At 39.9% G+C, this 19,184-nt stretch overlaps 1 protein-coding gene across 1 annotated transcript; it reads left to right on the top strand.

Moving 5' to 3' along the window:
• The first annotated feature begins 1,900 nt into the window (after positions 1–1,900).
• On the top strand, positions 1,901–18,787 carry LOC137294147 (phosphatidylinositol N-acetylglucosaminyltransferase subunit H-like). The gene is made up of 5 exons (XM_067825125.1): positions 1,901–2,390; positions 2,765–2,843; positions 9,466–9,593; positions 10,626–10,706; positions 18,303–18,787. The coding sequence occupies exons 1-5, from the start codon at positions 2,241–2,243 to the stop codon at positions 18,378–18,380; spliced, it is 516 nt and encodes a 171-aa protein (XP_067681226.1). The 5' UTR covers positions 1,901–2,240; the 3' UTR covers positions 18,381–18,787.
• Positions 18,788–19,184: the final 397 nt, after the last annotated feature.

Genomic DNA, 19,184 nt, shown 5'->3' with positions numbered 1-19,184 from the left:
TTAGCATATATTTTATCGATTGTGTGTTACGTCCATATTGTCGGTACTTTGAAGCGCCTTCCGATCCACTATCGGCATGTCAGTCGGTAACGCACCACAGACATGTGCTAGGTACTTACTCTACTTCAGATATATATAGGCACCCTGTTCTAACGTACGCCGAGTCCACCAGACTCAGCAGGTGCAGTAGAATCAATAACCAGGGTACATACACTGTCCTAGTTCTGTCAGATCTGATACAGGCTATAAGGTTTGGTTTACACAACATTCCATATTATTCAGTGTGGTTAGTACGATTCTTTAAACAAGGATGTAATTCTGCGCTGGACCAACGAATAACTGTTAGCAGCTCCTGAGAATGCTAACGGAAATGAATATGAAAACTCGTGTTGAATGTAACCCGAATACAGGCTATTACATTAGACGTTAAACACAAGTCTCTAGGCTAAAAATTAATAGTTTAATGATATTTTCTAAACAAATATAAATAACAGACTGGCGTCCTTTTTGTACTGTGCCTTATCTAGCTATAGGCTTGCCTCTGTGTAGGAGCAGGGAGCCTATATACAGATTGTTGTAGATTATCCCTGGTTACAGTTATTTCCCTATCATGAAAAATCGTGATAGGTAAACAATGTAGCTGAACCTTTATAGTGCCATTGTTAATATAGTCTGCTGGATTTCGTAATGGTAAAATCGGGCAAATTCGCTGCTTCGAATAATATGTTCCGATTGTTCGTTGGCTTGGTAATTGGTTGATATATTCAGTGTTGTCAGTGAAACATAGCGGTGTCCATATGTTTACGGAAGTGACGTCACAAACCACGCTCACTCATACATGGGTAGGCAGAAAGCCGCAATGGCTGATGATAACGATGGCAACCGGTGTAGCGTGAAAGGCAAAGAATGGTCGGATTATATACTTAAGATTTTATTTCTATCTGATAGACACCCCAGGTCAGCTCACCCTCGAATCTATGAAAGCCTTCAAGTCACTAAAAGCATATGAATATGTGGAAAGTGGACACCTTTTTCCGATACAGTATCACAATGTCGATGGTAAATCACCTCTGTGTTTGCTGGATGTCTGCTAAGAGAAAATTATGTTTGTGAGATGACTGTTCAAGTTACATACTGGATTGTTAGGAATAAAGAATATATTGCTGATGTCTACCACAAGTGTGTCTGGAAAGTTTTAAAACCACCCTGTTGATGAGATTAGCATAGATCAAGGCTGCTTTTGTATGTGTTATTTGTAAGTAGGAATTAATGTGATGACATGATAACTCAATGCCATTTAAAGACTTAGCTTAGATCAAAGCTACTTCTTTATCTGTTTTCGTAAGAAGGCAAAGCTGTGATGAAATGGTCACTCAATGCCATTTAAAGACTTTTGAACTGTAGATGCATGTGTTGTTATAGTTGACAAGGAAGGTTTGGAGTGGTGTTTATGTAACATGTATGACTGGCAGGTGAGGCAGATTAGTCACCTTTCCTGATTATATCATTGACTCTGTGACAACATGTAAGCAAGGAAACAGGATGTGAGGGATTGTTTGTTTAAAATTTGCATTGTTTGAAAGAAATGCGAGACAAGCACTTGGGAGTTTTTGCATCACATTTTTGCTTAAAAAACGAAGACTTGCAGTATTGGGCCAGCGTACTGAAGTATGAAATCTGGATATTGTGAATATGATACTTTGCACAAATGTTTTAGAAAGATAAAGGTTGTGTACTTGTCTAATTACACAACACACCAAAAGAAAAAGAAATACAGACCGGGAAGAGTTGTTACGTATGAAAAGTCAACGATCAAATGTATGCAGTTTGTGTGGTTCTCTCGTGTTTATGTTTAACTTCTGCCTACCGGAAGTACTCGGGCGCACCACGTGATCAAAACACTGACGTCACCGTGGTCTGTCCTATACGATAATCATTTTTAAGCTCTGAGGGTATATTTGCAGAAGGATGAAGCTCACGCGCATACAAACATAACCATAAAAAGTGGTTGTTTGAAACGTCAACTTCACTGTCATGATCTTTAAACGACGTCATATGACGAACATGAAGAATACAGAGATGTCTGACCATTCATACGAAGGTTCCGGTTGTACGCATTTGGGGTGCAAGGGAGGCCACTCTAATCGTTACGTTCAACTTCAAGCACTTCAATACTGTCACAGTTGCTCCAAGAATGTGGACTACCTCTAAACTACCGCCCCCTTTTTAGCACAAGTACAATGGAGCGGTCGAACACAATGTGCCATAAAAACTATGGTGACCTCGGAAGTGAATTCATCATTGAGCACCGGAAAATCAAAACTTTGAATCTCTGGATAGCTTTAATTATTTCTGTCATATTTGCATTATGCGTCGATCTACACTCAAAGGTTATTCCCATTCACTGGATTAATTTCATAGGTCTTTCAGTGTATTATTATCTTTTTCATCTGTATCCTCTGTATTATTTGGATATTTTGAATGGCACGCAAAGCAGCCTCTAACACATCAGTTCTTCATGGTTCGGAAGGATATTCGAACGTTAGACCTAATATTGATCTATTGATTTTGTTCCATATCATATTTAGTATTCTATATCGTAATAATTTATAGTTCTATCAAGAGTTGTTGAGGCAAAGCTCACTTGCATTTCATAAAGCTCTACCCTTTAGCATGTGAAGATTATTTCAGTATACAGTTTCCGTGATGAGGGTTTATCAGTTATTTACTGATGCTCATAGTAACAGATTTCATTTCATTGCAGGATATCTGCCATCTGTGGTTTATTTCAGCAGTTTTGTTTGGTGTTCTAGTTGTCAAACTCTACACAAAAGTACACAGAGGTACGTCTAAATGATGTTCATTACTTTCAAACAACAAAATGTTGCCAGGTGAGATTAGTGGTGATAACAGGCAACATAATCATTCAAAATGTCTGTGTATGATCAGCTTAATGTATGTTTCAGCCTCAGCCACTCTTCAAAAAAATGTGGGAACTTCATTTTATTAAAATTTACGATTAAAAATATTTTTAGGTGATTCATCGGATTCAATGAATATTGATATGATATTATTGGTTGTGTTGAGAGTGCATCACCATTTGCTTTTCCGTACAACCATAGTTATTTGGAATGTAGTCGCCTCTGAAAGATGATTGGCTTATAGCATGTAATTTGCATGTATATGATTTTCATTTTAAAACAAATGAATAGAAACAAACACTAAGAAATGTGTGATGCAAGATGAGTATCAAAATTAATGTTCTAACTGATTTCTTAAAAAAAACGTCAAAATCAAGAATGGGACCCAATGCATGTGTATGGGGCTACTGCTTGGTGCATGTGCATAACATGCGGTGTGTTAAGGGGTGGTAATAGAGGCAAATGGTGGTGCGTTCATAAGATGTATGTCCTTACTTGTTGTTGAAGAGTATACATTGGTCCAAAGAAACATATTTTCATTTGCGTACAGCTATGAAGCTGGTGATCATATATCGTAAGTACTCCCCAATTAATATTGTGATGACAGGAGGATTACTACCACTGTATTCACATCTCTTAAAATACATAGGTATCATGGGAGGAAATCCTGTAAGTAACCCGCCATGTTGGCTATAGACCAGATATTGGGTTGTGTTCTTGTCACGCTTGTGGAAAGGCATCATTTTGATAAGAAATTTGGGCTAGTTTTTGTATAAATAGTACATTCTTTTATGCATGTGGTTTAACATGCTAATGGCTTCCATTGTATGTTCCAATAATTATAACATATATCAATAACAAACCAAAACAAACTTACAAGGTATATGCCAGACAGATCCCATCAAAACATATCTTAGTTCTGTCTACTGCTTAAAACAGGTAGTGAGAGTAGAACTATGGCCAGTATACTAATCATTTCATTTTCATAAATTCTAATATTTCTTTGTTTCAATAATTCAGTAATGTACACATGCAAATTCCATGGTACCATGACATAATGATGGTGACCTGTGAAGGATCGGCTTAGAATTGGTCTTCAACCTATGCTTGTCATATGAGGCAACTATGAGGACTGGTCAAGATGGCTGACTTGGTTATCAATGCTCATGATGTTAATCACTGGATTATCTTGTCCAGACTCAGTTATTTGTCAATAACATTTGTTGGCAACAAACAAACATAATGCTGACAAATAGTTAGTGAGTTTAGTTTCACACCACACTCTGCAATATTCTAGCCATGTGATAGCAGTCTGTTAATAAGCAAGCCTGGACCAGACAATCCAGTGATCACAGCATGACATGAGTCAACCAAGTGAGTGCACCTGACCACCCAATTCCATTAGTCACCTCTTGTGATAAGCATAGGTTATTGATTAGCTCTGTGAGTGTTGTAATTTTGTTCAAACATCAGTATTGGGGATGTAAGACTTGGAAGGGATTTCCTGGTGTGTTGTAATGCTTGTGCCCATAAACTGAAGACCAGGTTCCAGAGAGAGGTACACTGCATCAAGCTAGTTGTTTTGTTATGTCCATTGTTCACTCCATGACAAGGACGCAACACTTGTGCTTTCTCAATATTCTCGCCACTGCTGAACATTTTCATGGAAATACGTAATGGTTATTTTTCCATTGTTGTAGTATTACAAGCTTACCTGTTTGGAGGTGGTTGTTTTTATCCCCTGCAACGCGTTTTTTCAGGGGATATTAAAATGTGTGTCCGTCCGTCTGTGCACATTATTTTTCCTTATCCTGACTCATGCTAATTGCTTATCTCCTCTTCCCCGGTGAAGGTAGTGGTACATCTGAAATCCCTTGAAGTTCCCTTCTAGAAAGAAGCGAACATAAAATACACTCACCCATGTGTAGCCTTCCTTTTCCCGCGCCCTAGGCCACGTGACCGGCCATGCTTGTCACTCTCTCTGTGGGCGGCTGGGAGAACCTGAGGGTCTAAATACGGCAACAAGTTCTTTCTATATTTTGGTCTTAAATTCTAAAATTATGCTTGTATACGGTATTTGGATTTGTATATGCATTATATGTTATCAAATTTGTCATAATTATGTCTTAATAAGCATGTATTTCTTCAACTGAGACTTAGTCTCAATTGATGAAATTGTGTCTGCTATGTAGATTATGGCTGTCGGCAGTTGATCCTCATTTAATTTGCCCGACGTGCAAACCCAAAAGTTCTTCTAATAATCGTTGTAAATTTTGCATAGAATTGTCTGATTCAGAATTTACTCTCTATACACAGTCTGTTTACAAACGTGCTAGGGACAAGCAATGGCGACTTGCATTAGTCATGTCTAAAACAAGTGATTTAAATTTGATAATTTGATAATCGGATAATTTGTTAACTACGCCTTCATTCCAGTGAAATGTCTGGCGTTTCTCCGGGGCTATGTCTGGGGTCCGGCGTGTAGTCCCCTGTATCTCAGAAGAGATCTTCCTCAGAGGCAGGGCCGTCTCAACCGAAGAAGTCTAGGTCATCGAAGACGAAATCATCTTCTTCGAAATCATCGCAGAAATCGTTTGGAGAAGAAATCGTCCCTCTACATGAATGTATTATCTTCAAAGAACCACCGTTGATTCTACAGGTATCTTTCGTTGATTCTTTGTTGAATCTACAGGTAGATATCAACCAACACAGTCATCGGATGACATCATTTAGATCTACCCCAACACCATCTTCTACACCTCTCAACCGGGAGGAAAATCTTCAGACAACGTAGACTTCGTCAACAGCAGACAACTTTACAGCTCAATTGTCGCTGCAAGCGACGTATAGAAGAGGAGAGACGATTGCACTCATCATCATCGTTGACTACAGCTTGGCATGAGCACTCACTTAGAGCAGCATTCACGCCGGAGGATGAAGAAGATGTGTATGCACACACTCGAGGAAGATCGTCATCAGCGTCCCCCTCTTCATGTCGTAGTCGAGAGAGAGATCCAACCATGCCGAGTGAGTACACCCGCTTGGGTGAGTGCATTCACAGGTCTACTCATCAATGAAGAGGATCTTCATTAGTTTTCCTAGCTCCAGTCCGGACAGAGAGATCCACCTACATCGAGTGAGTGTACTCGCAGGAGGGAGGATTTGCGCTCGCGTGAGAGTACTCACACCAGTCAGGAGTCATGCTCGCGTGAGTTCACTCACACCAGTGAGGAGTTAAGCTCGCGTGAGTGCACTCGAGCCAGTGAGGAGTCACGCTTGTGTGAGTGCACTCACAGGTTCACTCGTCAACGCAGAAGGTCATCGTCACTCTCCCCAGTTCATCGAAGGCGCTATCAGCAATCATCATCCCCCTTAGCCGTGGACTCTTATAGGAGGGATCATCAACACAGAATGAATGTTTCACACTCATGGAGGCATGAAGATAGACATTATCGAGCGTCGTCATCGTAGGAAGCCCTATTTTCGGACACTTAAGTTACATCATGGATCACAAATGGACTTGACTTAGCTTCACCATCCAAGGACTCTAATGAAACTAATACTTACATGATGAAGGATGACACCATAGATGCACTTACATTCTCACTGTTACCTCCGATATCTACGATTCCTGAGATGTTATCTACAGCATTTAAGTCGGCAACCAAGTTTCAACAACATCATGTACTGTCATTCAACGTTCGTCGCTTCCCTCTTCACCGTATTGAGCCCATCGTCAGAGCACCGGACATCGATGAAATTTATAAATCATCAGTCCTGTCTGCAACAAATCTTACAAGGTGGACGTCAAGAGACTTGCTCAGCTCAACACAACTACAATGCACATTTTTTGCGGATTAGAGCCGTCAACGAGACTCTCATCGCAAAGTTCAGCAAACCTGCCAACGAGGAAAAGAGAATGATCCTGTCAGCATTCGTCACTCAGATGAGGGATCAGCAGTTCAAGTCTGAACACCTCACCTCACCTAGTGTGGGACTGAATCTACTTCGTCGACAAGACTAATGAGGTAGCAAGGATGGTCACCCAAGACTCCAGAGAAATCATGATGATCAAGTCCATCGACACCTTGACAATGGTGCTCAAGCAGACAAGTCAGCGTTACACTAACAAGTCCAAGTTCTCCAGAGTCCAGAGAGAGGAGGTAAACATTGAAGATTAGGGTTAAACAACTGGAGACTCCTACCTTCAGCCATTCCCATACACCCATCTCAAGTGGGTGGACGTCTCAAGTGGGGAATTCTCAAAGATAAACACGTCACAAAGATTCTTCGAGACAACTACAAGATACCACTGAAAACTACACCTTCGATCACAAAAGATGACGGTATTATTTTCAGGGAAATCAGCTTCAAGCAGCGGAAGTTTTTTTTCATGCGCTTTACTCATCTAGACACGTGCACGCCAAACAGCAGTGTTACAGACAAGCCTGAGTGCTAGAAAGGGTATCACCGTTTGAATGATACAAGCTCATCGTGACAGAAGGCAACTCATTCTACAGGTGGACTTCACTATGAGGCTACTAACTCTGTTCGGATGACTTGTGAATCTAAATTCCTTGGGATTTGATTCATCACTGCATTCAAATATATTGCTGTGCCAGAGGTTTGGTGGGTCAAAGGCCAAACCGATATCAGAAGAAGTTCTACTCTCTCCGTTACCACTACGACAGTGACAATGTCTACTTGGTCTGCTCACGTCAGCTCAGGACATGACCAGAAGAAGACGCCTACAGCTACGTCTATGACAGCGATTCCTGAGTCACGGTTTCAAGTCTTAAACAGTTTACGAAACTGGACATCCGAGATAATACCCGCTTTGGTGGACTCCCATGTCAAGGGCCTGCGCAGAAAGTTATAAGTTACAGTCGGCATTCAACAACCATCTTGTAGACACGTTTCTCGAAGGATGAGGTGCCCATCTAAACAACGAGGTCGCAGCAGGAATCTGAAAGAAGGAAGATTGCTCTTCCCATCAACCAAGTGGTGATGCATGTTATCCATCACTGGTCAACAACACTGAAAGACAAGCTACTGATGATCCACACAGACAACTCACCAGTGGCTTTCTACATAAACAAGCAAGGGTCAGTGAGATCGCCATCTCTACTACACCTGGCGTTTCACCTCTTGACATGACATGGTCATCAGTCTGATTCTCCAAATAAAAGCATGTCACGTACCAAGAGTCTGCAACATCATGCCATCACCAACAGAGTGGATACTGCATCAAAAGGGGTTTCATCTAATCAGCCTGACATTGGGATCACCGCAAATAGAGGTTTTTTTTGCAACAACCTTTGTATCACCGGTACAAGAATCGTTAGCCTGGGTAACAGACGCTGTCAGCATCCCATGGGAAGGACTAAACGCATTTGTGTTTCCCCTATCCAGTGCTGCTACCAAAGGTCATCAAGAAAATAAAACAGATCAGGAGGCTACAACTGACTTTGGTTGCGCCTTACTGGCCAATGAGACATGGTTTCCTCCACTCATAGAGGAGTTAGAACAACCAACACTACAACTACCAGATTGATAAAATTTTCTCGTCCATCCCCACACAAAACAGGCACACAGCAACCCATCTGCGCTCCGACATAACGTGTGGAACGTATCAAAATCAGAGGATACTCAACGAGCGCAGAGAAAGCAGTTACCCTAGCCTTACGGTAATTCACTCGCACTCTTTATGATGACAAGTAGAAACAGTTTGAGACATACACCAAGATGAAAGGCTTCACAGCGATGAAGACAACATATCTGCAGATAGCAGAATATTTGGGTCGTCTACGATATTCCAGAGGTCTGATAGGCTCTACATTATCTACATACTTGACAGCTTTCAGCTCAGTCATCACCATGGAAACAGGGACCAAGCTGACTAAAGTACCCGAGCTACTTGCTTTGTTATGCTCCTTCAAGTTGGAAGATAAACAACGTAGATTTAGAGCTCCAGCATGGGATCTAAACATCGTACTCGAGCATCTCACATTATTGGACATAATTTTGACAGCCAGCAGAATCCAGCGTGGCCTGACCCACCGCCATTTCCGTCAGATTCTGTAAGCAATTAGCACGAGTCAGGATGAGGAAAAATATGTAATTTTCTGAATAAAATTGATATTTTATACTTATCCTGACTCATGACAAAAGCCTTCCCAGCCGCCCTGCACAGGTACACTGAATTCCTATGTTCGCGTGTCGGGTGATATACAAGGAGAGAGTGACAAGCATGGCCGGAGATAAGCATTTAGCATGAGACAGTTTTATTCAGAAAATTACATTATCTTTTCCAGAGCAGAACTCTAAAACCGTTCAATATTTCTTCACCAAACTTGACACATAGATTGGTGTATGTGTACTGGTGCCTTTTGATAGTTTTGGAATTCTGAATAAAATATTTTTGCCATTTCCAGGGCAGCAAGTGTGACTTAGACTGAAACTGGAGGTAATGCGGGGGGGATACTGATGACTGTGCCTTCTTGTTATGATTGCCAAGAACATGATCACTGTGTCTTGTTTCCAGAGATAATTCTGATATTACCAACAGTTGGTGTACAACTAAAGACAGAGTACTTGCTGGGACTGAAATGCACCAAGTTCATAGATCTCTCATGTATAAAGGACATTGTCATCAATGAAGCTATCACCATGGTATGTTCTCTTCCTTGTATCACTTATTATCCTAATTCAGTATTGTTTTTAGTGTTAATAAAATCACATAAAAATTAGCACTTGTCAACAATAAAGCCACATTGATTATCATTCTTGTTTTACAAGACATCTCTAAACCATGCAAAATCAGAAACAAAAGCTATTGATGCAGTTTATGTTTAGTAACAATCTACTGAAATTTTGTTTATTACTGATATTTCAGAGGTGGTCATTATTTGTTTATTTTGGACCTATATTTCATCACAAACTAAGAACATCTGTACAAAAAGATCTTTTTGGTTTACAGTTTTGATAACAGAGTTATTTTATTAGGTCTTTTTCAGCATGTTAAGGGAACGAACAACAGATAAGATCTGGCAACATTTCTAAATTGTCTGTTTTGTTTCTGGTCGTGCAGTATTCAGTCATACTTGAGACCCAGACATTCCTTCCCTAGTGCACAAGGATTAATAATCATTTTTCTGTTTTCTCAAGTCCTCAACGCTGATCTAACAAGACACCATTAATCCAACTCTAAAGGTGATAGTGGTAATTCTAATAATGAACCTTGCTCACACTGAATCCTTTCCACACCAGAAACAATCCAGTTAGCACCTGACCTTAGGTAGATCTGTGAGTGAGTTTAGTGCTGCCTTTAGCAATATTTTTGCAATATCACAGCAGGGCACACTAGAAGTGGGCTTCACAATGACACTGGAGGAAAGCCAGCCCATACCATTGGTGACCTTGACTGATCTCAGTCCACTCAGTACTGCTTGATGTAGGAGATTTCAGATTTGAATGTAGGTGTCCAACTTGTGAAGGTTGTAAGAGATGATGCTATCATCATTTGATCTGGCTTGGTCTCTTGGGTATTTGTATGTCATCAATAATGGACTGATTTTGATGTTTGCTGGGTTGTATCACCACCCAGACTTGATTATATGTAGGTCACAAACAGACAGAATATTTCTGAGAGCAACAAACAAATCACTAACACTGAATTCTTTAATTGTTTGTATTTTGTTCCAGCAAAGTGTCATCAGCTATCTGGCCGTATTACTGAAGGAAGAAAAATCAGGAAAGTTAGAAACATTGTATCCATTATTTTCGGTAAGTTATGACATTCACAGGATACATAATGTCGGTCAAAATCTGGAATGCAGGCTAACAGGACCAACTAGTAGGCCAGTAGGAACATATAGAAGTCTAATTTCACCAAAGCATTTTCCAGAACAAATGTTTCTTCTGGCCTCTACAAAGAAGTCTTTGATTAATCCAAACTGTTAGAGAACCATCCCTATAAACTTTCACAACACAAGTCTCATGATTTCCCATGAAGTCACTACGAGGGTACCCTCCTAATGTTTGCTTTGAAGACAAAAACCGAAGGTTTAGTTTCACAAAGGAGAATATAGTGTGAAGCTATTTCTGGGTAATTTAAGAAAAACATGCAACATATGTCACATTTGGGATTTCACTTTCTTAGTAAAGTACAAATTCTAGTATTTTTTTCGGTTGAGTCCCATGCGGGATCCTCAGAGTCAGGCACCTAATCGCCAGCACACAAAGTCAGCCGCCTAGCCCGCTCAGCCACTGCGACTTCCAAGTACGCAGTCTAGACTACCAGTTGTCCGACTTTCATTTGTGGAAGTCGCGGTGGCTGAGCAGCCTAGGCGGCTGACTTTGTGTGCTGGCGATTAGGTGCCTGACTCTGAGGGTGCAGGTTCGAATCCCGCATGGGACTCAACCGAAAAAAGTACTAGAATTTGTACTTTACTAAGAAAGTGAAATCCCAAATATGACATATGTTGCATTTGACCACTTTCTAAATGGCATCGTGTAATCAAAGAAAAACATGGTAATGTTTCTTTATACCTCCCACAGATAGTGAGTATTCCTTTTTCCTGTTGAAACTTCATACATGAAAACATTTGTTGAGGTGCCAGTAAGTTACTTCTTAGTAATGGTCATCCCAGTTTCATTCCAAAAAACAAAAACAATCAAATTTTTCCTGGTCAGATATGGTTTATTGCAATCATAAATGTTGTCAGTCTTCAAGCTAAAACTTGAGTAGTATACAGAATTATGTCATCAAGAACAATATAGTAAGTATATCTTTCACACGTCAACACTCCTCTTGAGATTCTACTGGCAATAAGCTGCACAATATAATGTTATACACACTTGATGATACGTACCTTGAATATTCTGCTCTTAACACAATGCATTAACATGTCTGGCTAGCATTCTTTCTGAAATATTTCTCAATGTTTATAACAACAGATCTTGTGCGCAGACTTATATCAAATGTGAATGTTACCACTTTGTCTTATATACATACAAACATGAATAATATGATAAGCTAACATGGCTAATGAGGGATTTATCTCCCTTGTGGTGAACAGGGCAATGAGCAACACTTTAAATGCACCTGTTCATAGATGTTGATCATCATCATCTAAGCATACAAAATGCCATAAAATTAATAATTTGTACTTTGATCTTTGTTAAAAAATTGAAAGCTTTTTGTTTATTATTTACTGACTTATGTCATATTGCTGGAATATTTCCGAGTCTGGAGTTTCAACAAACATTTGTAACTGGACAGATTGACATAATTCATAATAACATAATTCACACAACATACAGGTAAACCAGTTAAGATAAGAATACTTTTCAGAAAAATAATATGTCGATATCATTTGTGAAAAAATGTCAGTATTGACCAGAAAAAATGGTCAGTCTAACAGAAAATAACTTGCCATGATTATTGTAGTTTTAAATCAAAGAGTCTAATGAAAGCATAAAACTTAGTCCAGTCTTCAGAGGCATGATGGTCGTACAATGACTTGATGAAATTTGGGTGCACTGCCCTACTTTACGCATGCTGGCACATAGTACTAGTAGTGCATGGATAGGAAATGTATCAACCAGAACAATTCAAACTAAAGATAACACAACAGTGATTGAGAGAGAGAGTGATTTTTACACCACAGTATTTTCACTTCTGTCCCATGTCAGATTCATCATACTGTTTATCTGGCAGTAACATCATGTGATGTAGTCTTACAAGTTTACTACTGAACCAAGAATCAGAATTATCACAAGTCATATTTGGATTCAAACCTATACCATACTATTCTGGCCAACAACAGACACCATGTCTGTATGTGAACTGCATCAATTCAGGAGACTTTGCCATCCATACCACCTTGGGCCCAGCAGGTGCAATACAGATAATGTAATGAAAGCACCAAATTGTGCATGTCTTACCAGTATTACTCTTCATTATGATGATGTACTAAAGCAGTGATTACCTTGGTTGAAATAACAAATATTGATTACAGTGGTACTTCCAATGAATCACCTTATTACTTTTGCTTGTTTTCATCTTATAGTATGTAAAACATCATGTTCATGTTTGCACTTGTGCACATACTTGAATTCTCCCCACAAACAAACCACATTCACATATTGTGTTGTTCAGTCATGCTTTGAACATGTTAAACACTCACATCCCCTCCAACACGGAAACAGTAATTTACTACAAGTAATATAAAATTGTGTATCCTTAGAGGAATTAGTGACAGCAAAATTTTGGAATAGCAGCTTTCATTCCTAAACCATACATTACAACTGTAAACATGCACACAAACATTCTGTAGTTCATGTATTCCTTTTGCATCCATTTTATGAGTAAAAGATGGAGGACATTGCATCCGGTAAATACCTCTCAACATACTGGACACCTAGATTTAAGTTTGGAGAGGCTTAACAACAATAACAGTTGCAGAAACAGCTAAAAGATGAACTAGGAAAACACCTCCCAAATTCTGAAAAAAAACATGATAAATTCAATTTTGTGGATCTTATTGCATTTCATCACCATTCTAAACATGTGAATACATTTAAACAAAGTCTTTATAAGACTTTGAACATTCTAGAAGGCACAGTTTGTATAATCATTGAGTAAACTCTGGACATATTTGTAACTTGTGTCTCCATGCTATATGCGTGTAAAAGCTTGACGTGAAGTTATTCTCAAAATGAACAGTACACATCATAACATTACACACCAATACACTGTTTTCAAACTGAACTCAAACACCAAGGGACTATGGTCTGATGGTGTAAGGTCAATATTTGGAGGGTCTCTCCATTGAAAAACTAGAGCAATATATATACACCCTAATCATAATGAACATGGTCACCCAGTACACTGTCTTCGACTGCTAATAATTACTGGTTACTGTGCCAGTCTGTCTTCTTATCTGATTCATATTTTCTTCCTATAATATTCCATATAATTGCAACCTTTGAAAAGACTTCTCATTTCTCCATAAAATGACGGTGGAATTGTCTATGAATGCAATAAAGTAACTTATGTATGTGTATGTATCCTATAAGTAAACCCAACCCTAACAGAATTAGGCTTCTCAAACATATCAAACAAGCTGCACAGTTTAACAATTAACATGTTTGTGTCCTACAAGTAAACCCAAACCCAACGGAATTAGGCTTCTCAAACATGTCAAACAAGCTGCACAAATTAACAGTCAACAACTATTGTTTAGCTGAGAAAGTTCATTTCGCCGTTCATATCGAGCATAGTCCAAAATACTTTGCACCTGCAAAATTGTAATGTAGTCAATGTTTTTAGACTCCAACCACTGAAGGCCAACCTCAAATGCTTTGACAGCCTCAGCATTGGATGGAATCTTTGACTGGTTGTCGTCCTCATCCTCACTGGGCTCTTGCTCCATGGTTTCAGATGGGACCTCCTGTTCTTCATTCTCAGTAGCACCAGTTGTGGAGATGTCTGTGGTAGGGAGATTCTCATTGAGACCAGTCCACTCTTTAATGGTTGCTAGGGATGTCTCAATACCTGCTGCTTCCAATCTCTCCTGAAACAGTTTTTCAGAATCAGCTTTGTTTCTGCTGTTGGCATCTGAAAGAGAAGCTGAGTCTTCATCAGCAGGATCGGAACCACTAGCCAGGGGGTCAAAGACCATAGGCAGACACTTATGCCACATCTTTTCAACTGTCCGTGGTTTAATGGCAGCCCATGCTTTCTCTCCAATATACATCATCCTTTTCAGAGAAAGGTGACGAAGAAATAGTTTCACGTCCGTCTCGCTTGTCACCACCTCCTTGATTAACTCTGTTCTGTAGCTTGACTTAAAGGTTGCCATTAATCCATGGTCTAGAGGCTGAACAACTGAGGTAGTGTCTTTTGGCAAGAAAATGACCTGGATATTCCCATCTGGAGCAACCAGAACCTCACCAGATGGATGAGCAGGATTCTCATCTAAGAGCAAAATGGCTTTCTCCTCCAGTTTGTTTTCTCTCTGATAGTGCCTCACTTCAGGGATGAAACATGTAGTGAACCAGTCCATGAAAATTGCAGATGTCATCCAAGCATTGTGGCTACACTTATACCAAAAAGGCAATTTAGACACATTAACATGTTGGAAACCCCTTGGTGATCTATACTTTCCTACACATAGAGGTTTCAGTTTGTGCTGTCCTGTTTTATTCAAACAGAACAACATTGTCACCCGGTCTCTGATCCTCTTGCTGTTTGCACAGCTAGGTTCATCTGACGGAACAAGAAAATTATTGTCTGGAAGAAGTTTGTAAAAAAAACCAGTTTCATCACACGTGTATACTTGATCATCACTGTAACCACCAGAAAGTAAAATTTCTCTCACTTTTTGACAGAACTGGTGAACTTTCTCATCAGCAGTTGACACTTCCTGGTTCTTCAGAACTTGATCATACGGAAAATGCAGGATTTCCTCCTTATATCCAACTGATGGTGCACTTTTGGAATCTTCTTCATCTGGATCTCTCTGCTTCCCAAGATTATGACGTTTCTGAAATCTATACAACCATCCAGCACTTGCTTTGAAATTATTTTCTCCATTAATGTCTTTATTAAGTTCATCAGCTTTGATCTTCAACATGGCTCCCGAGACATTCATACCACGCTCCTTCTGCTGCAAGTACCAGCTATGCAGAACTGAATCCAGCAATGTATCTTTGGCTGTCCTGGCTTTCTTTTTCTTAATGTCAACATTGTAAGCAAATGTACGCAGTTTGTCTTCATCTTTCATCCAGCCTCGAAGTGTAGAATCAGGAATTCCCATGTCTCTCAGAATCTTTGACCTTGGTTCACCTGCTTTCACTCTTTCAACAGTATTTAGCTTTTCTTTGATGGAATATGCCTTCCTTTTTAGCTTACGAGGAGACACATGTAGTGGTTTTGGAACCATGGATACATTTTTCAGTACCTCTGCCAGGTCCATTTGTTCCTCTTTGGTCATCGCTGAAAGAGGATCAGATGTTGACACAGTATCAGAAGCAGAACGTGTTTTTGTTGGTGATGTTTTAGCTGCTGAACGTGGGGATGTACTTTTGCGTGATGTTTTACCGCCACCTGATGGCCTGCCTCTTCTTACCTGTTTAGGAGTGACAACTGTTGGTTCATTGGATTTTGCTTGTTTGGGAGGAGGTGGAGCAGGAACTCGAGGCTGAGGCAAAACCTGAGGCTGAGGTGTCATGGGTGGTGTACTTACTACACCATGAGCAAGCTGTGCATGATGGGTAGTAATATGTCCAGTCTGACTATCTATAACAGGTGCATGTGTCACCACTGAATATGCTGCAACAGAGTGAGGAGCATGCAACATAGTATCTTGTGCATTGATTATTTGCTGATGCCCATCTTGAATCGGTATGTTTTGGACCATCTGAATTTGTGTTCTTGCAGATATAGTTGTAGGATTAACAACATGGGTTTCTGGTTGAAGTTTACTTGATTCCAAAGCAGCAGTTATTATGTTATTATCGCTTTGAATTGTTGCTGCTAATCTGTCTTGTTGAACAGGAACAGAAGATACTGACCGGACGGATGTCATTTGAACTGTGGTTGCCATCATTGTTGATGGGTCAATCATGGTGACATTATTAGCAGGTGCTGTGGGTGGTGGTGTGTGTGTGATGGGCTCCTCAATAGTTTGGCGAAGCTGTCCTTCTATTGTTTGCCTTATTGGTGTTTCCAGTGTCTGTCTTATTGCCGGGGAATCAATATTTTGACGAAGGGGTGCTTCCAGGGTGGCCCCACCATAAACTGGTGCAGATGTGTGGTAACCAGTTGGGTAATTTCTTGGAACAACCTGGGATGCTAAAGGCCTAGGTATCCCATCAAGATTTGACACACCTAAAGATTGTGGAGGTGCTGCATTGCTCAGTCCCACATATGAGTTCCATGTCATAACTGGCGGTATGTTGGACGGTGTTGCCAAACTGCTTATCGGCGGCATGGGAGAGTTAACCCCATGTGTGTCATGACTGACACTTGCTGTATGAACTGGAGGCGGATCGGTCGACATGTCCTCTCACAAAAAATTATACTGTTCGGAATTATGAACACAATAAATGGTTTTCTTCATATATGACAGATATTTTCCTCACATTACCATATGATCTATCCATTAATATGTACGTTGGAAGATCTCCCCCTTGACAATCGATTTTCTGAAGGGAAGCACTTTTATGGCAAACGGCGACGTTACAACGAGGCTCCCGGGCAGAGGTTGATAACAGTTTCAATTTACCGCTTCACGCATTCTTCTACTTCTCACAATATGCAGTTTCGTTTCTGAACTTTCTGCCCAATTTGATACTTCGATCCATCCATGGAAATACTACTTCTTAACTTCTCTCGAAGACGGACAAATTTTGATACAGATGCGACCCAAGAAAACTATAACGCCATTTTTGTCATGCGTATTAAATACTTCCTGTCTCCGCGAACCCGCTAAATTTCAGAGTTATGCCCCTTAGATCACTAGTCGTCCAAGGGAGCGATTCATGGGGACTATCATTTAAAAAAACCGCACGCACTCCTACTCTCAACTCGCAGTCATATTGTTGTCACAACCAAACTGATTTCGTTTTATTTTCATAAAGGCAGTTGATGTGGCATAGAGAAAAACTATATTTCATCAGAGAAAATCTCAGTAGTCTTGATGATCTAATTACAGAAATCATCTAATTCGACTGTGTTTGTAGAGTCCTTTATCTGTCCTAATGTCGTCTGATTCCTTTTTTTCTCTTGGTATACAGATTAAATTTACAAACCAAAATAAAGTCACTGGTTGAATAAAGGATACAATTAGGCTATTCTCATTCGGGGGATGGGGTACTTTTGTTGTTCTTTTCACATCTTCTATAACATACACATCCGTAGTAGTGCTATATATATCAAAGAAAGCCCACGCAAGTCTAGAAAATGTGGCAAGTCTAGATTTCCATAGCTTCTGAAAATGAAGAAAGTCTCAGGGCTCCATTTCATTACATTATTTTTTTTCACTATGAACGTTTTTTCAGTAAATATGTTCATTTAAGAGACTAGCTGTTAGTCTATAGTAGTGCAAACAGTGACGCTTAACTGTATCATACATAACGTACATAACGACCTGATGTGTTTGAATGTGAATCTATGATACCATTTTATGGATGGCAACTTCTTTTATTCTCGACAGAAGCTCCTATTTGCAACATTGATTTCAGTAATAAAAAGATAATTAAAACAAAACACAAAAAATCATAATTCTTTGTCACTGTGTTTCAAAATTTCTTCAAGCTCTTTTATACAGTAGCCTTACGATTTATTGAGTGTTTGCCTTGTCTTGCTTTCAGCACTCCAGGTATGGGATAGACTGCCTTACGACGGTGTATGAAGTCTCGCAGCAAAAACTCTTCCTTACAAACACGTGACCGGAAAATGGACGATGCAGACTGGCCGCCTTTCGCTTCAAGGGACCACAAACATCACTTATGGTTAGGGTGTGGGGGTCGGTGGCGATCATGATTTTTGTGGAGAAGCAAACCTCCCATCACCTGCACGACGTGTACTAAATCAGTGCCACTAATTATGAACGGTTCTAAATATTCATGGAGATAAAATGCTATGAACATGACGAGGAAATATTAATGCGATGAATGATTTTGGACATTGCCCAATGTGTGGTCAAAACGGAAATCTCTCTCTCTCTCTCTCTCTCTCTCTCTCATATGCATAAGGAGGTAATGAGGTGTAGTATATGGTCGAAATGTTGCGTCAGTAATGTAGCCTTCCTATTTTCGTGCCCTTTTTGCACACAATATACACAATTTTTACATGACCAGTTTGTTATTTAGTTTGTCTAGTGCTTTTCTTTCTCGAGTTAATATGCCAAACGTTAAAGGAAAGTGGAGTTTCATTAAAAGATTACATGTTCCCTTGTGGACATTGGAATACGTGGGGATACGACGGTACTTACAGCATATGTCCCCACTCTTCTCACACAACAATGCCTAAGTAGAGAATAGCTGGGAGGTAAAACTGAGACTAACGTTCGCATTTATAGCACTTCTATAATGGCGTACGTCGGTTATGTTGTGCCAGTCCTCAATGTTGTACTTCGCACAAACATATTTTATTATAAGACGCTGTATAACACCTACTTCTGTCTGATCCTTCCATATTTTGTACCTTTCCTGTGGAGCGCTAAGCATGGTCAAGATATCCAGCTGAAACAG

This window comes from Haliotis asinina, chromosome 8 (assembly GCF_037392515.1).
Source record: "Haliotis asinina isolate JCU_RB_2024 chromosome 8, JCU_Hal_asi_v2, whole genome shotgun sequence".
Classification (NCBI taxonomy): Eukaryota; Metazoa; Mollusca; class Gastropoda; order Lepetellida; family Haliotidae; genus Haliotis; species Haliotis asinina.
The sequence above is the reverse complement of the archived record's forward strand: the minus strand, read 5'-3'. Positions and strand labels throughout refer to the sequence as shown.